The sequence below is a fragment of the Coffea arabica genome, chromosome 1e (assembly GCF_036785885.1).
Source record: "Coffea arabica cultivar ET-39 chromosome 1e, Coffea Arabica ET-39 HiFi, whole genome shotgun sequence".
Lineage (NCBI taxonomy): Eukaryota > Viridiplantae > Streptophyta > Magnoliopsida > Gentianales > Rubiaceae > Coffea > Coffea arabica.
In genome coordinates this window covers 54,779,196-54,798,450 of record NC_092311.1, presented here as the reverse complement: position 1 = coordinate 54,798,450, position 19,255 = coordinate 54,779,196, and the positions used below count along the sequence as shown (strand labels likewise).

Genomic DNA, 19,255 nt, shown 5'->3' with positions numbered 1-19,255 from the left:
GATTCCTGATTTATATATTGGGCTCTTTGGTGAACTCTTTCGAGATGTTTCTCCTTACCAAATTAGTATCAAAGTTTTGAGTTACGAAACTGGACTACTCATAAGCAAGTGAATTCTTCTTGAAGTTTGATCGATAAAAATTATCTTTTTGGTAATGGACCGAAGTGCTAAGAAGTTTGGCTAATATTAGACTAGGTGGGCCATGGATTTTGGTAGAGGTTCGGTTGGTGTTAGATCAATAAGCCAAGAGTTGGCAGAGATCCAAAATACAGTTTGAATGTTGAAAAAGAGTGAGTCCATAATGGGGAGAAAATGTGACATTAGATGATAAGATGCTTGTAAATTTAGAAGTGGGTTCGAAGAAAGGCTTGTAAATTTAGATTTAATGTGGGGGTTACTCATGAAGGAGGAGATTTGTTAATTTCATGAGTAAATGGTTATGTCCAACATTAGCACGAAAGATAGAAAAAAAAAAGCGATTAATTGTAATGATTTGATATATATGAGATAAAAAAAACAATTGAAAAATATATGTTTGGATAGCAAAATTTTTTCAAATAATATCTCGCTTCCATCATAATCATATTTTTCAATCAATTTTTTTATATTTCAATCAGTTTTTTATCTCACATACATCACATCACAAAAAGTGTTACAATAATTATTTCAAATAATATTTTAAATAATATTATATCCAAACAAAGCCTATATTATATTAACGAAAAATATTTTTTTTTTTTTTTGCGTAAAATCACGTTGCAAACAAAGCATTGCTTCTTCAAGTTATAGTGGTAGTAGTTTTTTTTATTGACTCAACAATAACATCCTCAGAAACTAATATCGCATCGTGTGAGAGTGGAATGATGGTGGCGAAATTTCCTTAACCCTTTCGAATTTTGGGGTTTCACTTCTCCAAATTATGTAATGTACTTTTTTTCTTTACCGCAATGATAACATTCGTAATCAAAGATATCCTATTATACATTTTCCTCGTGCAGGTTAAAGTTGACACTGGCCAAATTTCCTTAACTTTTCCAATTTTCGGGTTTCACTTCTCCAAGTTATATACTAGTCTCGTATCGTGTAGTACCCTTTTATTGACGCAACTAATAACATTTCTATAATATAATACCGGGTCGTGTGAAAGTTGAATGACACACTCTGCCAGCGAAACTTCCTTAAATTTTCCTTTTTTTCGGTTTTAACGTCTCCAAGTTATACTAGAAGCTGGAACGGTACTGGTGGCGGTGAAATTTCCTTAACTTTTTTCAATTTCTGGTACTTTTTTTGGCCATTTATTTTTTTTGTTATAAGTGAGATTCAAATTTTTGATCTATTGCTCAAAGAGAGATTTAATTCCTTTTGGTGGGCACTGAGAGAAAGATAGAGACAGAAAAACCCAAAAAAAATTGTGTAAGTAATTAATAAGTGGATAGGATTGACTAGATCATCACCTTTGGAATTTTTTTTTTCTTTCACTGCAGGGTGCTCCGTTAATGTATGTGGTTGGTTGTTACGTTGCAGGAAAAGTGGCGTCCAGCTCAGTCATCGGTCAACACAGCCACCCAAACCCCAGCGTGAACGGCCCCTCATCCTGTTGCCGACTAGTCTTGCCCCCGCCATATATCAATCAATGTGCGTTGTTTCTAGTCCCTCTCTCGACTCTTCTGGGGCTTCTTTTCGCTTTCCTCTGCTTTTATTTTCTTCTTCCTCTTCTTTTTTCTTTTAATGGCTTTATCTGGGCTGCATCTTTCTGATTTTTTCCTCGAACTCGTTCAGATAAGAATGAAATGATATTAACACGGGACTCGCTGATCTTTTGGTGCACGTCAACTTACGCTTATTTTAGTCTGTACATGGCCAAATATTCAAGCCTACGTCCTTGGATTCATGCACGTAGAATACGAGAACTTTTTAGCTCAATTAATGGTTTTTTATATTGTTTTGAGGCTTGTTTTCAGACGCGTGTTAAAAGAGAAAAAAAAGGCAATATTCTGTCCCGCCACACGCTTTATTTTATTTTATTTTACATATATTATAACCTAATAAATATTATATTTTTATTTAAAAATTAAATTTTATATACACTGATAATATATATACATTATTATTATCGCTGAATTCATGATATATATAAAAGTATTAAATTTCAAAAAAAAAAATCCCAGATGGTCTCCAATTTAAAAAAGCACGCTTCGTGGCTTCCGTTGCATCCTTGTTACCCGAGGGTGACCCGCACGTAGGTGAAGCTTTTGAGACACCAAGAGCCAACGAAGGGGAGACTGCTTCGTGGGTTCCATTGTTACTTTTCGGGTACTAACAGTCAGGATGTCGTGATTCTTAGTGTGTTTGGATTGTAAGTTATTCGAAATATTTTTACTGTAGCACTTTTTGTGATGTGATGTATGTGAGATAAAAAAGTAATTGGGAAGATAAAAAAGTATATTGAAAATTGTAATGGTGATGTCAGCAAATATATTTGGCCAAATAATTGGCTGTCCAAACACACTGTTAGTGAAGCTCCAATCCTCCTCCAAGTGGATGGACGACTTTCCATTAGTGGCTGAGAATGTTTCATCGAGGCACTCAGTTGCAGCTGTGGATGCTGATAAAATCATTTCTTAATTTGTCTTGCATCAAGGCCAATGCTATATACAAACAAACAAGAAGAAGTCATGAGCAGAAAGGGGACGTACAACATTTTTCAGAGGTGATTGATTCTCGTAAACCCATTGTACAACTAAGATCAAGTCAATATAAATTAAATAAGAACAATAAATACTTTGCATCTGCATGCAAGTGTCACAGTAAAATAAAAAATATTCAATGACTGAAATTGCTTTGTAAGTATTTGGAGAGAGTCTTGTTATTAGTAATTAAATTAAATTCACCCTTGGACGTCATGAAATTAGGTTGATCTCCGACGCCTAGCCTAATGGTGGAGTGGAATTCATCGTCGTCACCCGACAACAATCACCCTACGGCCAATGCCAATGATGAAGTGTACCTTTCACTCTCTCAGTTGGCTGCTCATTTGACATTTGCTGCCTGCCCTAATCTACATTCAGGTGCAGTTGATAATTACATCATACAACCTTGCAAGTAGTGGCCACTTAACTTCTTCAAGCATCCATATCGATTTGTTTACACATTAGCGCAAGTTAAATTCTTGCTTAACTGGGATGGCTCAAATCAATGTGCAAATTACTGGGTTAGCAATTTTCGGTTCTCATCACCTTTGCCCATTTGCAATTTATAACCTTTTCTTCTTCTTTTTTCATGGGATGCTGGTGCTGGTCTTGAGAATTGGCGCCGCCGCCGCCGCCGCCGCTTGCTTTGGACAAGTATCATATCAGAGATTGTCAGAGCCGCATATCGTGCCTGACGTTAGAATCTATAATGATTAGACGAGGGTGAGCGATTCACCATCGGTGGCTCTTGAAGGCAGTCAAGAGACGCAGCAAGCAATGAGCTGATTGATATAGCTCTGTTTAACGAGTGTGCTCGTAACATGTTTTTCAAATGTTAGATATTTGAAAAGATAAAATTAATTAAAAAATATACATAAATATAAAACAAAGTAATAATTATTGGTATGTGTATATATATATATATATATAATAGACATTAACGAGTGGTTATTGTTGAAAAAATTTTATAATACATATGGTATATATCTATATTATAAATGTGAGGTCCCTATTGGATTGTTCTCTGAAGAAAGACATCTCCCTCGCGAAGACAAATTAAGGAATCAAACCCTCCGGTATTATTGTATGCTCACATCCCCTTGCTTTCTTGCAATTCTTCCTTTTTGTCACCATAAAGTGGCCGGATTATTTTTATAGTCTCTAGAAATGGAAAAGTTTGTGGCTTCGACCCACCCTTTCGTAGGAGTATTCCTTGTCGGTTTAGGCGGTTCAGGTGAAAATAATTATATGTGGTTTTGGGCCATGGCAATGACATATTCCAAAAGAGTAAACGAATGGCTGCCGGGGCCGCAGCTCTTACACCTCAATGCAGTTTATTGGCCTACCATCAGATTCACATACTACTCTGACATCCGTTGGGACATTTCAACGAATATGCCATCGGAAGTGATCGAAAACCTTACTTTACTGACTAGTGCTCGGCCCTTTTTTTTTTTTTTTTTTTTTTCTTACCTCAAATATACAAAGACAAGGAATGGCTGAAGAAGTTTGTTGGAGCTAAAATATCTCCTTGTCTTGTCTCAGCATTTTGTCAATGAAGTCAGGGGTAGCTATCACACCACAAGAGTATATCTTGCTGCCTAAAGTTGGAGTTGGAACTTGGAACTGAAGTGGAACAAACACAAGTTTTATTCCTTTTCTGTTGTGTTGTAATCATGATCAACAAATTGGTGATTTTCTTCTTGTTTCGCGTTGCGGGTTAGCAATTCAATTTCAATGACATATGAAATGAAACTTTTGCCCCGTGGTTTGATAACCTCCCCCTCCCCCTCCACAACTCCTTGTTACTTTAAGCATTTCTCCAAGTGAGCTGACTAGTACACCATAAAGTGAAGTTGGTAATATTTCCTTTCTTGGAATAAAATAGGATCATCAACCAAGAAGCCTTATCTAATGCTTAGTTTGGGAGATGAGATTTGAACAGGAAAAAAAAAAAAAAAAAACAGAAGGGAAGAGAAAGGTAGACATTTTTCACGTTGAGAGTTTTGATGAAATAGAAAGGAAGAGAATACGGCTGATTTGGAAGGAAGAGGAGATCCGTTACAGTTAGTTAAAAAAAATTTTCGACCCAAATCGAGAAGAAAGCTATGGAAAGGCTACAAAAATTTTTAAAATTGCCTGTTCTATCCTTGAAAAGCTATTGAATGAAATATTTATTGATCAATGTGCCCAAAATCACCTCCTTTCTTTTATAAATTTTCAAATAACATTAAAATCTCTTCTCTTCCTTTCTTATCCTTTCTTTTCTATGATAACTTAACCTTTCTCTTTTTTTCTTTTCTATAACCTCTCTCTTTTTTTCTTTTCTATCCTCAACTCACAAACTAGCTATAACATTTCCTTTCAGTCGTGCTAAATGGCTACTTAATTTGAATAGGTAGTTATTATCCCGTTGTTCTTTGTCAGCGGATTGGGGGGAGCTCGTATCCACTTAGGTCGGTTGACGGTCTAGCTCGGAAGGGTGAGCCCAATATCAAAAGGCCTGGTATTAGCAACCCATTTCGGGTATCCAATAATAGCAAACAGATGGCCCAGAAGACAAGCAACTTAGACGCAATCCGTCGTTCATACTACAAAACTAAACAAATAGCGGTACAATAACCCATCTAATTAGGCCCAAATTCCATTATCAAAAAAAAAAAAAATTAGGCCCAAATTCCAAACCCCAACGATCGGAAAACCTCCAAGCCAAGGTCGTAGTCGGTGGTTTTAGGCAATTCTCCAGCTTCGTTAAAGAGTATATTGAAGCACGGCTGCTCCTGCAAATTGCTGCTCTTAAGTAGAGAGGAAGACGTCCAGCAGCCATGGCGGAGCTGACGGCGGCAACCCCAGGGACTGATATTCCTCAAAATCAGACTATTTACATTAACAATCTAAACGAGAAAATCAAGCTCGACGGTAATTGTCATCTTTTGTTCTAATTATCTATAATTAAACTCTATCCTATTCCTTGCTAGTTTCAAACTGAAATTTTTGTGTAATTTGATTGTTGGTTGTGGGGGGTGATGGTGGTTCTTTTAGAGCTGAAGAAATCACTGAAAGCAGTTTTCTCACAATTCGGAAAGATAGTGGAAGTATTAGCGTTCAAAACCCTCAAACACAAAGGACAGGCTTGGGTGGTATTCGAGGACGTTTCTTCTGCTCCCAGTGCGCTTCGCCAAATGCAGGGCTTTCCATTCTACGACAAGCCTATGGTAAAATTCCCAATGCCTAAAACCTTTTCCCTTCTTCTCTTTTATGTGCTTTATTCAAATTCCTTTGTCGCAATTTTTGTTATGCTCAAAGTGTTTATACTTCTAGTTATATAACATTAATGTAACTCAAGTTTCTTTTTTCTTTGTTATTTTTTTTTATTCATCACTCCTGACATTATCAGTGGATTCTGAACAAAATCTTCTTTTCTTTGAGTACTTCTGATGAAGTGATTTGCTAAAATCATCTCAGAGAATACAATATGCAAAGACAAAATCAGATGTCGTAGCAAAGGCCGATGGCACTTTTGTACCTCGAGAAAAAAGAAAGAAGAGCGATGACAGAGGTAAGACACCTTATGCATCACTTTGTCACATATGATATATTTGCCTTGGTATTTATCCAAGTGCTGAATATCACCATAACAGAGTTTGTTAGAGGTGATTTCAAATTTTTGCGACATATAAAACTCCTTTTCTGTAGATTTTTCTGCCCGCCAGAAGAAATTGCTGTTTTTGTCAATATGAATTTAGAAATCCTACTTTAAGTGAGGATGATAAGCAATCTGCATAAATATGTGCATACTTCATGATATTGTTTGGGGCTAGTTTTCCTTAATATTTTGAGGCTCGTTTAGCAATTTTTCCTGTTAATTATGCTCTCTGTCTTCTACAGGGAGGAAGAAAAAGGACCAGCATGATGCACATCAACCTGGGATGGGTCTCCATCCTGCATATACTAGTCCCTATGGGGCAACACCTCCGGTAAGCATGTTGTCAAATGATAAATTTATTATCTGTTTTCTATTTCCCCCATTGTATTTGCATTGCTTCCATCTATGATGTAATGATATTTAAGGAGAATAAACTAAGTGAAGCTTCCTGGAAGGTGAAATTCAAAAGTATAACCTCAATAAGCTGTGCATGAAAGAATTGCTACCTTAAGACGATTAACAGTATAGACATGATTGTTGGGTTTATAAGTTCTCAAATGCTTTGCTATTTGTCGCTGTTGCTCTCTTAGGCCCATAGAACAGAAACAGGCCCCCATGAATCAGATTTGTCTCTCTTGAGTACTGAACTTCTGTTTTACAATACCCCATAAAATAAATATTTTAAGATGAAATTAACTTTCTTAGCTTAATATTTATTGGTAAAATGAAGATTTAAAATGATGTTCCTCCCAAGAGTTCTTTAAGAAAGGACATAAATAAATGAAGCACCATGGTGTGTTGCCAATGTCACTCAATTGGTAGCACATTCTTACCTTCTCAGTGTCACAGTATTGGAACTCCTTGTACTAGTTTTTCCCTTTTGTGTGCAAAGTGGGTGCTGCCTCATGATGGATTGCATGAGTTTATGATTAAGCAGATGTGAATCAGATTTTGACAGTTGTCTCTTCTAATAGGAGCATTGGATCATATGCACTGAAAAACAAAATATTCAAGTCCGAATAATAAAACTTTGATCTTGAGGATTCAAATTTTCTGTTCTTTGGTGTTCCCATGATGCTAAATCTGGAAATGCAAGTAAAGAGCTGGTGATAATTTGGCATACCTAGTTTTCAGATGAAAAGATTGGATAATATTTCTGCATATGTTCAGATAGCTGGTCTTTTAACTGATTTTGCAAGGGATGCTGCAAATACGCGGTGTTACTTCTTTGTAAATGTGTCTGGCAATTTAGGCCTGGCTTCATTGTTTATATGAGGCCTGTCTATACTAACCTGTACTGCAAATTGTTTCTCATCATACCTATAATTGTTTTAAATTCTCTCTCTCTCTCTCTCTATAAATGTTACAGTTGTCACAGCTACCATACATGGCTGGTTCTAAAGCTGCTATGCCTGAGGCTCCTGCACCACCAAATAATATTCTGTTTGTCCAGAATCTCCCTCACCAGACGACTCCAATGATGCTGCAGATGCTCTCCTGTCAATATCCTGGCTTTAAAGAAGTTAGGATGGTTGAAGCGAAACCTGGTATTGCTTTTGTTGAGTATGAAAATGAGATACAATCAACTGTTGCGATGCAGGCACTTCAAGGTTTCAAGATCACAGCAGATAATCCCATGTTAATAACTTATGCAAAGAAGTAAATGGATGAGTTACCATCTTTGCTTTTTATTTTTCCTTGAGGAAGAGGATGGTAGGATTGTAAGAATGTTATCAAGTATGATTGTTAACAATTTTACCCTGAATTTTCCTAGTTGTAGTCGTGTAATTTTAGATTGTTGTGTAATTACCTTAAAACGTCTTCTCGGATTGCTCTATTCTTCTCTGTTTCCATCAAAAGAGATTTTTTGGTGACAATTGCTGTAACAATTCCTTGCCATTTTGATTTTACCACACCCTCACAAAATTCTTAAATTCGCCTGCTGCTGCTGCGAGCAATCAGTAAGAGAACGGCAGGGGTAGCGAAATCTTTTCCAGGTATGTCTAAGCATGTATAACACAGCCATACAAAGGCTGATGCTGGTGTAATTGGATTCAGCAAGATCATCAGTCTTTTTCCGTTTCTTTTGTCAACAGATCTCTGACTTTGATAACCCAATAAAATACTGTCCTCAGTTACACAGTTCAATACAGGCAAACTAGCTATGATTATAACAAAATGGCATCTTCTGATTCAGTATAAACTCAGATGCCAAATTTAATCTAGTATTCAGCATGTTCTCTACACTCTTTCTAACTCACTGTTGTGCTTTTCTAGTTGATCCTTCAACCCTTTCCTCCAATCATGAATCAGCCTCTCTTGCCGATCGATAAGTTCATTCTTCAACTTTAACTCTTCTTCCATCGTAGCAATCTCCTGCTAGAACGAGACAACATGAATTTTATATTCCCAGGGGGAGGGACGGGTTGGATGGCATGGAATGTAAGCGATCCCGCTTACACTTAAAAATAATAATAATAATAAAGAATTCTGTATTCCCCATAGGAGAAGGAGGGATGAAGATTATTAAACAAATGAATTTTGGATGCAAGCTGCGCATTACCTTTCGAAGGGTTTCAGCTTTGGAAGGCTGATCTTCCCGTTGCAAGCTTATAAAATGAAGCTGGAGGTTCTTTGCAGCCTCCATAAAATCTCTGGCATGCCGCTCCACATCAACTGAAGCAGAAGAAAGGTATTACCACTTAGCAAGCAACAAAAGCAATTCTTCAATTTGCTTAAAATAAGAACGCATGCAACAATAAGGGAAAGAGGATACAGTGGAGAAGAATAAAATGCGCTTATATGTGTCAAGATAACCACATATCAATTTCCGCACAATCATGGAGCAGCAGGTAATGCCACACAAATATATAAGCAAACCTCTAAAAGTGCACTCAGCCAAAAAAAAAACAATCCAGGGTGATGCAGCAAGCTTGCTTCAGAGAACCAGCCATATTCAAGAATATAAAGAGGAAAGGATTGGTTAACAAAGCCAATGAGAAAATTCAAAAGGTAATCCTCATACATCTAGTGCAGACAGAGAAGCTACAGATGAAAATAAAAAACGATGGAAAAAGTTTAGGCTTATTATCTAAGAATTAGCTCTGCAATACTGTTCTCATTCACTATCCAATAACCCTTCATCTTTAGACTCAAAATTTGCATTGAATAGCCTAAGGAAAACTTCGAAATTCTAAACAATGCCTCAAAAAAACTTATCCTGGAAATAAGAAAAAGGCCGCGGGCCCGGGGGGGGGGTGTGGAGGCGAAATTCTAAAAAGCTCCCTAGTAGTGAACATTTGATTGCTAGAAAGTTGAAATAAATTATGAGAACAAAGAGTACTTCTCAGGGTTTTGACTAGACTCACTCTGATGAGAAGGATGAGGAGAACGATCTATTGCTTGGAGTTCTCTGGCAGGCAGGCATGGAAGCAAAGCAGCCTCTAAGGCTGTGACACAGGCAATCATGTCGTCCTTAGATGCAGGAGGAGACTGTGAATCAAGTGCATGCTGCTGTTGATCAACTGATTGCCTGTCAGCCATATCTATGTCAGCTGAATGCTTTATAGATCAACCAACCAACCAGAATCTACTCCAATAGCCAGAGACGGATTCTGTACTGCAAGTAGGAAACAACGGATCATCAATGCCTGTTGAATGATGGCCGCCAAAATGTCCCCCAAATACAAAAATGTAAAACGATAAATAATGCCCTTCAGCAAAAATGAACAAGTAACTCTATTCCGCTCCTTGCAGACACTGTAAAATTATAAACACGTTATGGTAAAAGCAAACATATAATCATCGATTCGGCACACAGCAAGAACGAAGTAGACCAAAAAAAAAAAAGTCCTTTCATAAAACACGTTACAGAAATACTTAGCCTGCCAGATTGGAGTTTTGGGTTGAAAAGGCAGAAATACCTTAGGTGAAATTAACGGTATTTCACAGCGCATAGTGAATTAGTGATCAGGAGACTAAGACACAAATGGAAGCAAGATTGCTGCGGCAAACTCACCCCAAAAAAAAAAATCCCAAAAAGGCTCCAATGTCAGAGAAAGGATTGGCCACACAATTCGACAAACATATGGCGTACAATATTATAGAAATTTGAACACATTTGCTCCTCGCAAAATCTCACCAAAGATTTCTTACAATAAAGTTAATTATTCACAAAATAATAAAGAATATGATTTGCCAAAGATAAAAGAAGGCAATCACACAAACGGGTAGAAGGGGGGAGAGGGGCAGTTTTGCAATTATAATTCTCATTCACATTTTGCTGTGTACGGTTGTAAAGAATTGTAAAGACGAAAAATGGTCACCTCCGGAGCCCTGGGGGAGAAGACCGCTCTCTTAATTTCTAGCAGTAGTAATTTCTAAGAAACCAGGGCGGCCAGGGGGATCAACCGCCGCCGACTGCCAGCGACAATGTAGATTTGCTTAGGCACTACTTCGTATACAAACTAATATCCCATGAGTGGCGCGCCGTCTTTTCCTACTCCACTTGGATTTTTTTTTTTTTTTTTTTTTGCCAGTAGAACTGGCTTTTCTGTACATAGTCCAACAAAACAAGGTCCTAAAGCCTCTTCATTTCAATTCCAAATTTACCCTTCTAAGTACTAATAGCAGTCTTTTTGCTATAGCACTAGCAGCAACTCACCTTATCAACCAACTAGGCTGGCACGAGAGAGTTTTAAACTCTTTGAGTGAAAGTTAAAGGATCAAATTTTTTACTTATATTCTAATATCCAGGCTTTTTTGAAAATGTTTCTTGTGCCTACACATTCTAATATCTAGACTTTTCTAAAAATGTTTTGCTAGTGGGTGCGTGTAGGCACCCGTCTGGAGCAGTGCTGATTCATCGAATTCCTTTTAATCTTTTTAAATTCCCTTCCCCTAGTATACAGGAGGAGTAGTTATAGGACAAAAAAAAAATACAACTCATCTTATCATTGGCGTGCAATGCAACTCAACCTGTTGAAATTTTTTGTTTTGTACCTATGCCCACTGATAGGGCTACTTCTTTCACCTAGGGTGAGGGGGTTGGGGGAAAATGAGTTGAGTCGCATACGAGAAGGTGAGTTTAAATGAGAGATTTCGAATTCAAAAACTTCATATTTTTACACTAAATAAAAAGGCTACTTTTTTCGCATATGATAAAAGGAAGGAGATTGCAGATGAATTGAGTGATACAGCAGAACGGAAGTATAAATGAATTCGAAAGCCTCCCACTTTTACACTTCAAAAAAAAAAAAAAAAAAAAGAGGCTACTCCTTTGGAGCGCATGTGTGATAAAAGGATGAAATTGCAGAGGAAACAATTTGTAAAAGTGCTTCGTCTGTCTTAATCGGAGCAGAACAGAGGCCATTTATCACGGGAAGAAAATTCAGTCCTCCTCATACTCTTGGGTACCAATTTATACAACTAGAGAGAGAGAGAGAGAGAGAGAGAGAGAGAGAGAGAGAGAAGGGTACTCCAATAAGAACAAGCGTAATGACTTGGAAGATCGATTTTGTCATACATGGTGATATGAAACAGCCCGGTTCCCGCCTCTTTCCAAAACCACCCAAAAATAAATAAATATATACACACACACAGAGCGGCAGGAGAACACAGAAATCAAACCCTTTATATAATCAAACCTTTTGAACCACATATCTCCTGTAATTGAACTTTACTTGCAAAACGTATCGCATCTTTATCTGCTCCACGTTGTAAACTATGTACTCATTGTACAGAAGACTAGCCTGCAAGCAGAAAATTTCAGTGGTAAATCAGCTATTATAACTGTGTGAAAACCAGAAAAGCTTATGTAAGTAACATCAGTAGTGTGCGTAATTATGACGAGACAAACCTTGGTTCCTAGTTGCTTTGGTCTACCTGAGGGAACTATGACGCCGTCTTCAAGCATTTGAGACTCGGAAGAGTCTGGCGCAGTAGCACCGATTCCTTTTGTGCTGCAATTTAGCAAGTACCATACAACTCAAAAAGTTTTCCATTTACTAAATAATTCATCGGACTGACTCAGGTTGTCAGTACAATAAGAGGAGAATATAGGCTCAGACCTCAGCTTCCCCTGAGGCAACTTGTCTGCATTATAGTCTGCGTGTAGCAGTTCAGCCATGTCCCCCAGTGCAACCTACAAGACAACAGCCGGTTTGTTCAGTAGGAACACTTGATAGGGATATCTGAGAATAGCTTTTCATGTATTTGTGAGCAAATAATAATGTTGATAAAACATCATATTATACATATGCGCAGAGAGAGAGAGAGATGAGACCTCTTACTCATATCAACTTAAATATAATCCAGCAACAATATATTCAGGACACTAAATATGAAGTTTATCTTTCCACTTTTATGATTTCTCTTTTTTCCTTGAAAGTCAAGAGAACTGAAATGAATTAGAATAAAGTAACCTCGCACAACAGCAGCACACCGGCATCTGCATTGGAAGATGAATAGCAATAATTTGCACTTTTGGAGAACATATCTGCAAAATAAACACCTTTCCCAAACATATAACCTGTTACCGGTGCTTCTGGAGGAGCAATTCTCAAACCTGAAAATTTTTATGGCACATTTCAAGTCAACTATTGCCCAATAACTACAGAAATGTACTATGACAGATATAAATGAAATGTATAACCTTGTGATAGAATTCCAGTCCAGTTTGTGAGCCTAGAACCATGCCATAAGAGCAACCTGTTGTGTGTCTTAGAAAACTGCTCGGAAAAGCAATCAGACTTTTGCATCAGCCTCATAGCGTAGGAGAGAAATAGAGATTGGACAAAGCATAGGACTGAAAGGAAAAAACCGATGAGGATGTGCGATACAAATGTGTTTACCTTCTTGAAGCGTTCAGATTCGCCTTCTCTTGAAGCCCTAAAGATTTGAATGATATCAACACTATAACTTGAATGAGTCTTTGCATGGGTGTTCTTCATATATTTCTCTATCTGAAAAGCAGAAAGCACATTGCATTCTATGATTTGAGCAAAGAAGGTAACTAAGTTCTATATGATTAGCACCTTTGCGCACTAAGCAAAACAAGAACAACAGACTGCAATTGAATAAGTCCCTATGCCAATCCCAGACCCGTAAAGTAAGCATCTCAATGCCTGATCAGATTTTGGAAGACCAAAAACTAAGAATATAACAAATCAAGAACAGTAAACAAATACCATTTTATACTCAATTGAATCAGCTTCAATGGGAGTCAGTTCACAATGAAGCCGTTGATAATGGGAGTACAAAGGATCCACCTATTCACAACCAGAAATGATGAGTTAATGTCTGCAACTCAAGAAAGTGTTTCCTGAAGAAAATAATGATGCCACAGATGAGGGAAGAAAATCATCTATCAGGAAGCATATACTGTGACAGAGAAGTAATCACCGGGTGCATGACAAATTCACTTTCTCAGATTTTTAATTTCTCCCAAAGAAAAGGAGCTAACACCTTGAGTTTCCTCTTTGACATTCATTTTCTTATTGAATCTTTGGAATATTATCACTTCCTGCAATAGATTCTCATCAATCTCTATTAGAAGTACTAATTAAAAATACCACGCCATGAAGCATCATTTTCATATGAACCACCTCTCTCCTGGGAACCTGGATGTGATATTGGAAGTCCACTGGTCATAGAAATTGTTCAACAAGCAAAAGCAAATAGTGGAATGAATCCTGACGCAAAGAAAGTTGAAAGGAAAAAATCCAGTGATTGTTGCACTAAAATCTGCTCTCAAACACCATTCCTAATCTTCTTTCTACAAGATGAACATGGGTGCTATCCTAAGACGATGCCCACTAGCATTCTCTTTTATCTAGCCATCAACTTTTCACAAGACATAAATTATGAATCCTGATTTAGCACTGAAGAAATAAAAGCAACTCAGATGCATCTTAGTTTTGTGAATAAAGAGCAGAAAGTCATCCTCGTGAAAGGCTTAACTAATGATATCCTTGCCTAGACAAAGATATGAGCCCAAGTAGAAGGAATAATTATATTTGCTTATTGATGTTGGCATGAAGAAAGTTGAAAGCAAGATTTAATTAATGGTTCCTATGTTGAGATTGACATTTAAGCACCATATCAATTTATTCCTTCTCTAAGATATCTAAGTCCAATGCTTCCCAATAAACAATGACCATTTAACATTTCTTAGATTGACCCTCAATTTTTTGAGCTGAATTTCTCAAATTCAGCAAATATAGAATCAAGCAAATCTAGCCCATTTTAATTTTCTCAACAAAGAAGAAAGAAAATCTATCCAATTTAGACTATTAATTACTGCAACCAAGGCTAGATTTGAATTAGACATAGTCCAAGTAGAAGGAATAATATAAAATATAACATTGAATCACTTGTAAGAGGAATAAACGGTTACAGAAACGAGTACCTGCATAGCAGTATCATCCTCCAACAATTTTGTTGCCACCTCAATCTCCCCAAGAGCTTCAACCTTCAAATTTCCCAAGATGCAAAAATTGTTCTTATTAGAAAAAACTATACCGAACATATATCACATAGAAACATGGATTAAAAAGAGATAACTGTGGTTTGACAATTGCATGGTAGCTAAAACATAAAACAACAGTCATTCAGTATGAGGAACGCTGTCAAGCATTTAAGATCAGTAACTCAATGTGCTTGACATTCTTAGTGGAAATATTTTCAAGTACATTAAGGAACATATGCATTAAATCAACAAAGAGATAAAGATTCACCATTTCCAGTTTTGATTTCAACTTCTGAGGGGTATCAATGACAAATTCACCTGTCATCATGCATAACTTTAAGTTACTGCAGAAGCACTAAGAAAAGAAGGAAGAAAATGGCCCAAAAAAAAAAGAACAAGGAGTATGAAAAACAAAGAGACAATTGAATTAACATCATCAGCTGGCCCATTGTAACCTCGACACACTTATTAACGAGGGTGTATAACTCAAGCATGGGTGCAAAGGCTGCAGGAGGAAGGAAACTTACGCATCTTTCTATAACCAAAATCATGAGGTATAACCGTGTAGAACTCCCTGCAGAAGAAATTGCATCACAATCATTATATAGAGAGCCAGATCATCAACACAGTGCTTAAATCATATACCACCAATATTGTGTAGAAAATTCATACATTGCATATATTCTTACCCACTCAATTGCTCAAGAATTTCCCTATCTGACTGCCCAATTATGTCTGCAATTCTTCTCAATACATCATATCCCTGTTCATATCAAAATAAAGCTATGAAGCAAAATAATACACCAAGCAGAAAGCAACATATTCAAGCAAACTTTATCATCAACATCTTTTTGGTCAAGATAAGCAAGGAGAAATGCAGACCTGCTTGATAATTGGATCATTGCTAAGAAAAAATGCAACACCTAATATTTCTTTTTTCTCACGGGAGAAGAGGTAACATAAATGGTTTTGTTCGCCACAAATAATTTCAATTTCTTATCCTATAGAAAATTCTTTTCAGAAATCAAAAAAAGGTTTCATTTTTGACAGATTTAAGATAGTAGTTGAGAAAGCATTCAATCAATCAATCCTTACATATTTTTCTGCCAAGCAATATGCTTTTGCGACTGATTGCCAGATAATTCCTTGAATATTTAACTTGTCATTTTTATGGTCAAGATATGCCTATGCTTTTCCATTTTTAACATCAATCCTCGAGTAACAAACTTAAGAAGGAAAATAGCTTGCTGAAATTACAACTACACCTAGTTCCAAAACAACCTCATTACAATGTCACAAAAAAGTGTAAAAGATGGGCCCTCTCAAAGTTATTTAAAGTTATGTACTAATACTTATAAAACTGTTGCAGGTCATGGAAGCAAATAATAACAGGAAAAAAGTGAAAAATCAGAACAAATGCCAATTTACTATGTCAGAGTTTCAAAATTAAAAGAAGCATCAAATTGCCCTGGAGCACTGAGTGTTGCAACAATCACGAATTCTATGACTTCATCATCTCACATGAAGACTAGACACTTGCAATCTATACTGTACAAAACTAAGACCATAAAAGTCTTGCTTTGAAACATTTCTAGCACGATCAAACATGTTAGGCCAAGATTTCATTATATCATGATGCAAGAGTCAATAAACATAATTAATCTGGCTTTGAAATTAAAGTTCATATGTTCAGTACTTGAGTAAAAAATATCCAGGGAAGGAAAGGTTTCATGCACAATATCTTCATAAATTGTTGACCTACTGCTTAGAAAAAATTTATATGTACAAATGCATGCATATAGTTTACAGAAGTCAATGATAAAGCACTACAGAAGCCAATGATAAAGCAACTTACCTTCAAAATTGTTGATTTGCTTAGTTTACCAAGAGGCAATTTTTCAGCATTGTATCCTATTAAATAGCAGAGGATGTAAATGTTACCCATAGCTGATTCAAAACATAGAGAACTGATAATGAATGATTAATGACAGAACTATGTGATAAAAAGAAACTATCATAAAAGCAATTTGAGTAACCAGCATCTCATAATTAAACTAGACATGCTTACAGAGTAGTCTCATTTTCAAGATCATTTTCTTTCCACTGACCTCCATCTCTTCTTCCAGGGAGTAACAAATACCATACTATATTCCACAAACTACTAAGCATGCCAAATGGGATTCACGAAAAGAAAAAAAAAAAGAGAATATTAAGGAAAAAATACGCATGAAATTACAGGGTTAAACAAAGCAATATAAGTTCATAACTGTGTTCTTAAAACATGTGGTGAAGTTAGTTTTTAAAACCATGAATAGCACAAGAGAAACCAAATTAACTATGACAGAGAAAGATAAAGTGCCATATGCTTAGGACACACAGGGTAAGGAATGACACCAGGTAAATACGTCAGAAATATTAATAGCAAGACATACATACACTCTAAAGTATGGCAGGTGTATCACAATCGCCTGAGAATTCACATGAAGGACAGAGACATTACATATATACAAAACCACCATATTGTATTAACTGCTGATGACCAGATAAACTTGTGATAACCCTCTTCACAAGAAAAACTATAGGAGTTTGATAAACAAACCTATTTCAATCATTTGTTGCTTCATCATGCTGACGTTACAGATAAGAGAGATGAACTTTGCAAGCCGCGCTTCCAGCTTTGTTTCACGAGGTTGCCTGTCCATTTTTGATGCTGATGGTTCTTGGACCTGGAATTGTCAAAAAAGTTTAAGAACTGATACCAGAACCATCTGAAAGCTTGCGGTATCATACTAATTGGAGATAGATATGAAATGTCTTTGCCCTTGAGACCAAGGATCTTATGTATTGCAGAAAAGCAAACTTCACATAGCCTGGCTTCTCATTTTGAGTCATTCACTTCATGTAGTCATTTATTTCTGTGTACTGAATTAGGACTAAATTTCAGAATCAGTCTTAAAACAACTCACAGTTGATTCTTTGTCAGTTTTACTGTAGTCCATCTCCAACCAAGTATAGCTCTTGGGATGAGCAACAAACTCGTGACGCTCCCACCAATTGTTCTTAGTCTTCCCATAGAACTTGGTTTGAAACTCATCAATGGCAGTCTGTTTAGACGTGTAGGGGCCACTTAACTTGTTCTGACCCTTTGAACCAACTCTACCCCATCTGTTAAAAACCATGAATCTTCCACCATCGTCGGATTCTGCAATCAATCAATTTACGGCGTTCAGAGAAGCATTAATAATTGAAAAGACAGGGGAAAGCGGCATTCTATGATTCAATCAAGTGCAATGCAATGGAAATTGAATGACTCAGTAAAACGACTAAGAGCATGGAATCCAAGTATCAGAAATTTGCTAAGAAAGACGTAATTTGGACGCTCCATGAGTTGAATACCTACCCAAAACTTGAATAATGTAAAACTTGTTATTGTTATCCCCAACGTTTGTCTGGTTCAAGGTGGCATCATAAATATCCTCATCCTGCTCGAAAGAAGAAAGAATATTATGTTTGAGTTGTAAAGAAAAACAGTTAGGAACAGAAACCATTCAGCATGAATAGAAAGAAGACTTGCCTCTTGCAGAACATGGTATTGGGACTTAACCTCATCCGGAAGCCACTGATCCAATACAGCTGCACCCTTCTTGGTCGCTGTAATTTGTTTCGCCTTCTTACTTTTGTCTTCCTCTGCCACCCATATCATTTATCCATCAAAATTTTATCAGGACTGTGATACCATAAATACATAACCGTAAGAAAATTTCCATGTTATACCTTCAAGATTGTGGTCGTCGTCCTTCCTGTCTGCATCTGCATCACTTGAAAGCCTTTCAATAAGTTGTTTCTTGGACCCAGTCGTTGAAATCCCTCGAAGACTAGCTTCTTTGCGGAGTTCTTTAACGCTCATTTCTTGAAAATCTTCAGTGGCTTTGACTTTGTCGTTGGAATCCCCATTATCATCATCCCTCTGTCTTTTCCGACTGATTAAATCTCCGTCCGCATCTCTGGATTTCTTACCTTTCTCCTCCTCCTCCTCTTTGACCGCCGACTCCAGTCGCCGAACCTATAGATGATTCACTCGATCAAAAATTTCGACAGCAAACAGACAAGAAAGAGAGAGAAGAAAAAAGGAAAGAGAAATCATTGCGGGAAAAAGGGGCAGGGGAGAGGTTGGGTATTCAGACCAATGCGGGCTTGGTTCCAGTGGTACTAAGGCCTCGTTTGCATAATTCGGAGCGGAGTTCATCCACTTTGAGTTGACTTGCCATTTACAGTCGTTTAACTGTGAGATAGACAGAGAGATTGAAGGAAAGGAAGACTGAAGAACAAAGAGCGGGTACAAGGGCTTTTATAGAAGTTTCAGGGGCGGATGAATTATGCACTAGTCTCTGCTAGTATTACTGGTCTATTACCACTCTATTACCACCACTAACTATTATTAAATAAATAAAT

At 37.0% G+C, this 19,255-nt stretch overlaps 3 protein-coding genes across 3 annotated transcripts; 1 reads left to right on the top strand and 2 right to left on the bottom strand.

Annotated features, from left to right (window-relative positions):
• The first annotated feature begins 5,378 nt into the window (after window positions 1-5,378).
• LOC113718202 (U1 small nuclear ribonucleoprotein A-like) lies at window positions 5,379-8,213 on the top strand. The gene is made up of 5 exons (XM_027243121.2): window positions 5,379-5,609; window positions 5,733-5,905; window positions 6,156-6,249; window positions 6,579-6,667; window positions 7,706-8,213. The coding sequence occupies exons 1-5, from the start codon at window positions 5,516-5,518 to the stop codon at window positions 7,997-7,999; spliced, it is 744 nt and encodes a 247-aa protein (XP_027098922.1). The 5' UTR covers window positions 5,379-5,515; the 3' UTR covers window positions 8,000-8,213.
• Window positions 8,214-8,416: 203 nt separating this feature from the next.
• LOC113718209 (mediator of RNA polymerase II transcription subunit 28-like) lies at window positions 8,417-10,801 on the bottom strand. Its single transcript, XM_027243127.2, has 4 exons — window positions 10,662-10,801; window positions 9,705-9,955; window positions 8,900-9,012; window positions 8,417-8,712 (listed from the first exon to the last, which is right to left on the bottom strand). Exons 2-4 carry the CDS (start codon window positions 9,877-9,879, stop codon window positions 8,578-8,580), a joined length of 423 nt encoding a protein of 140 aa, XP_027098928.1. The 5' UTR covers window positions 9,880-9,955; window positions 10,662-10,801; the 3' UTR covers window positions 8,417-8,577.
• A 997-nt stretch (window positions 10,802-11,798) lies between these two features.
• LOC113718193 (poly [ADP-ribose] polymerase 2) lies at window positions 11,799-19,193 on the bottom strand. The gene is made up of 18 exons (XM_027243115.2): window positions 18,988-19,193; window positions 18,578-18,866; window positions 18,378-18,490; window positions 18,204-18,285; window positions 17,770-18,005; window positions 17,403-17,529; window positions 16,659-16,714; window positions 15,493-15,566; window positions 15,331-15,377; window positions 15,072-15,121; window positions 14,744-14,806; window positions 13,524-13,604; window positions 13,188-13,298; window positions 12,989-13,064; window positions 12,759-12,901; window positions 12,405-12,478; window positions 12,194-12,296; window positions 11,799-12,086 (listed from the first exon to the last, which is right to left on the bottom strand). Exons 1-18 carry the CDS (start codon window positions 19,069-19,071, stop codon window positions 11,976-11,978), a joined length of 1,920 nt encoding a protein of 639 aa, XP_027098916.1. The 5' UTR covers window positions 19,072-19,193; the 3' UTR covers window positions 11,799-11,975.
• Window positions 19,194-19,255: the final 62 nt, after the last annotated feature.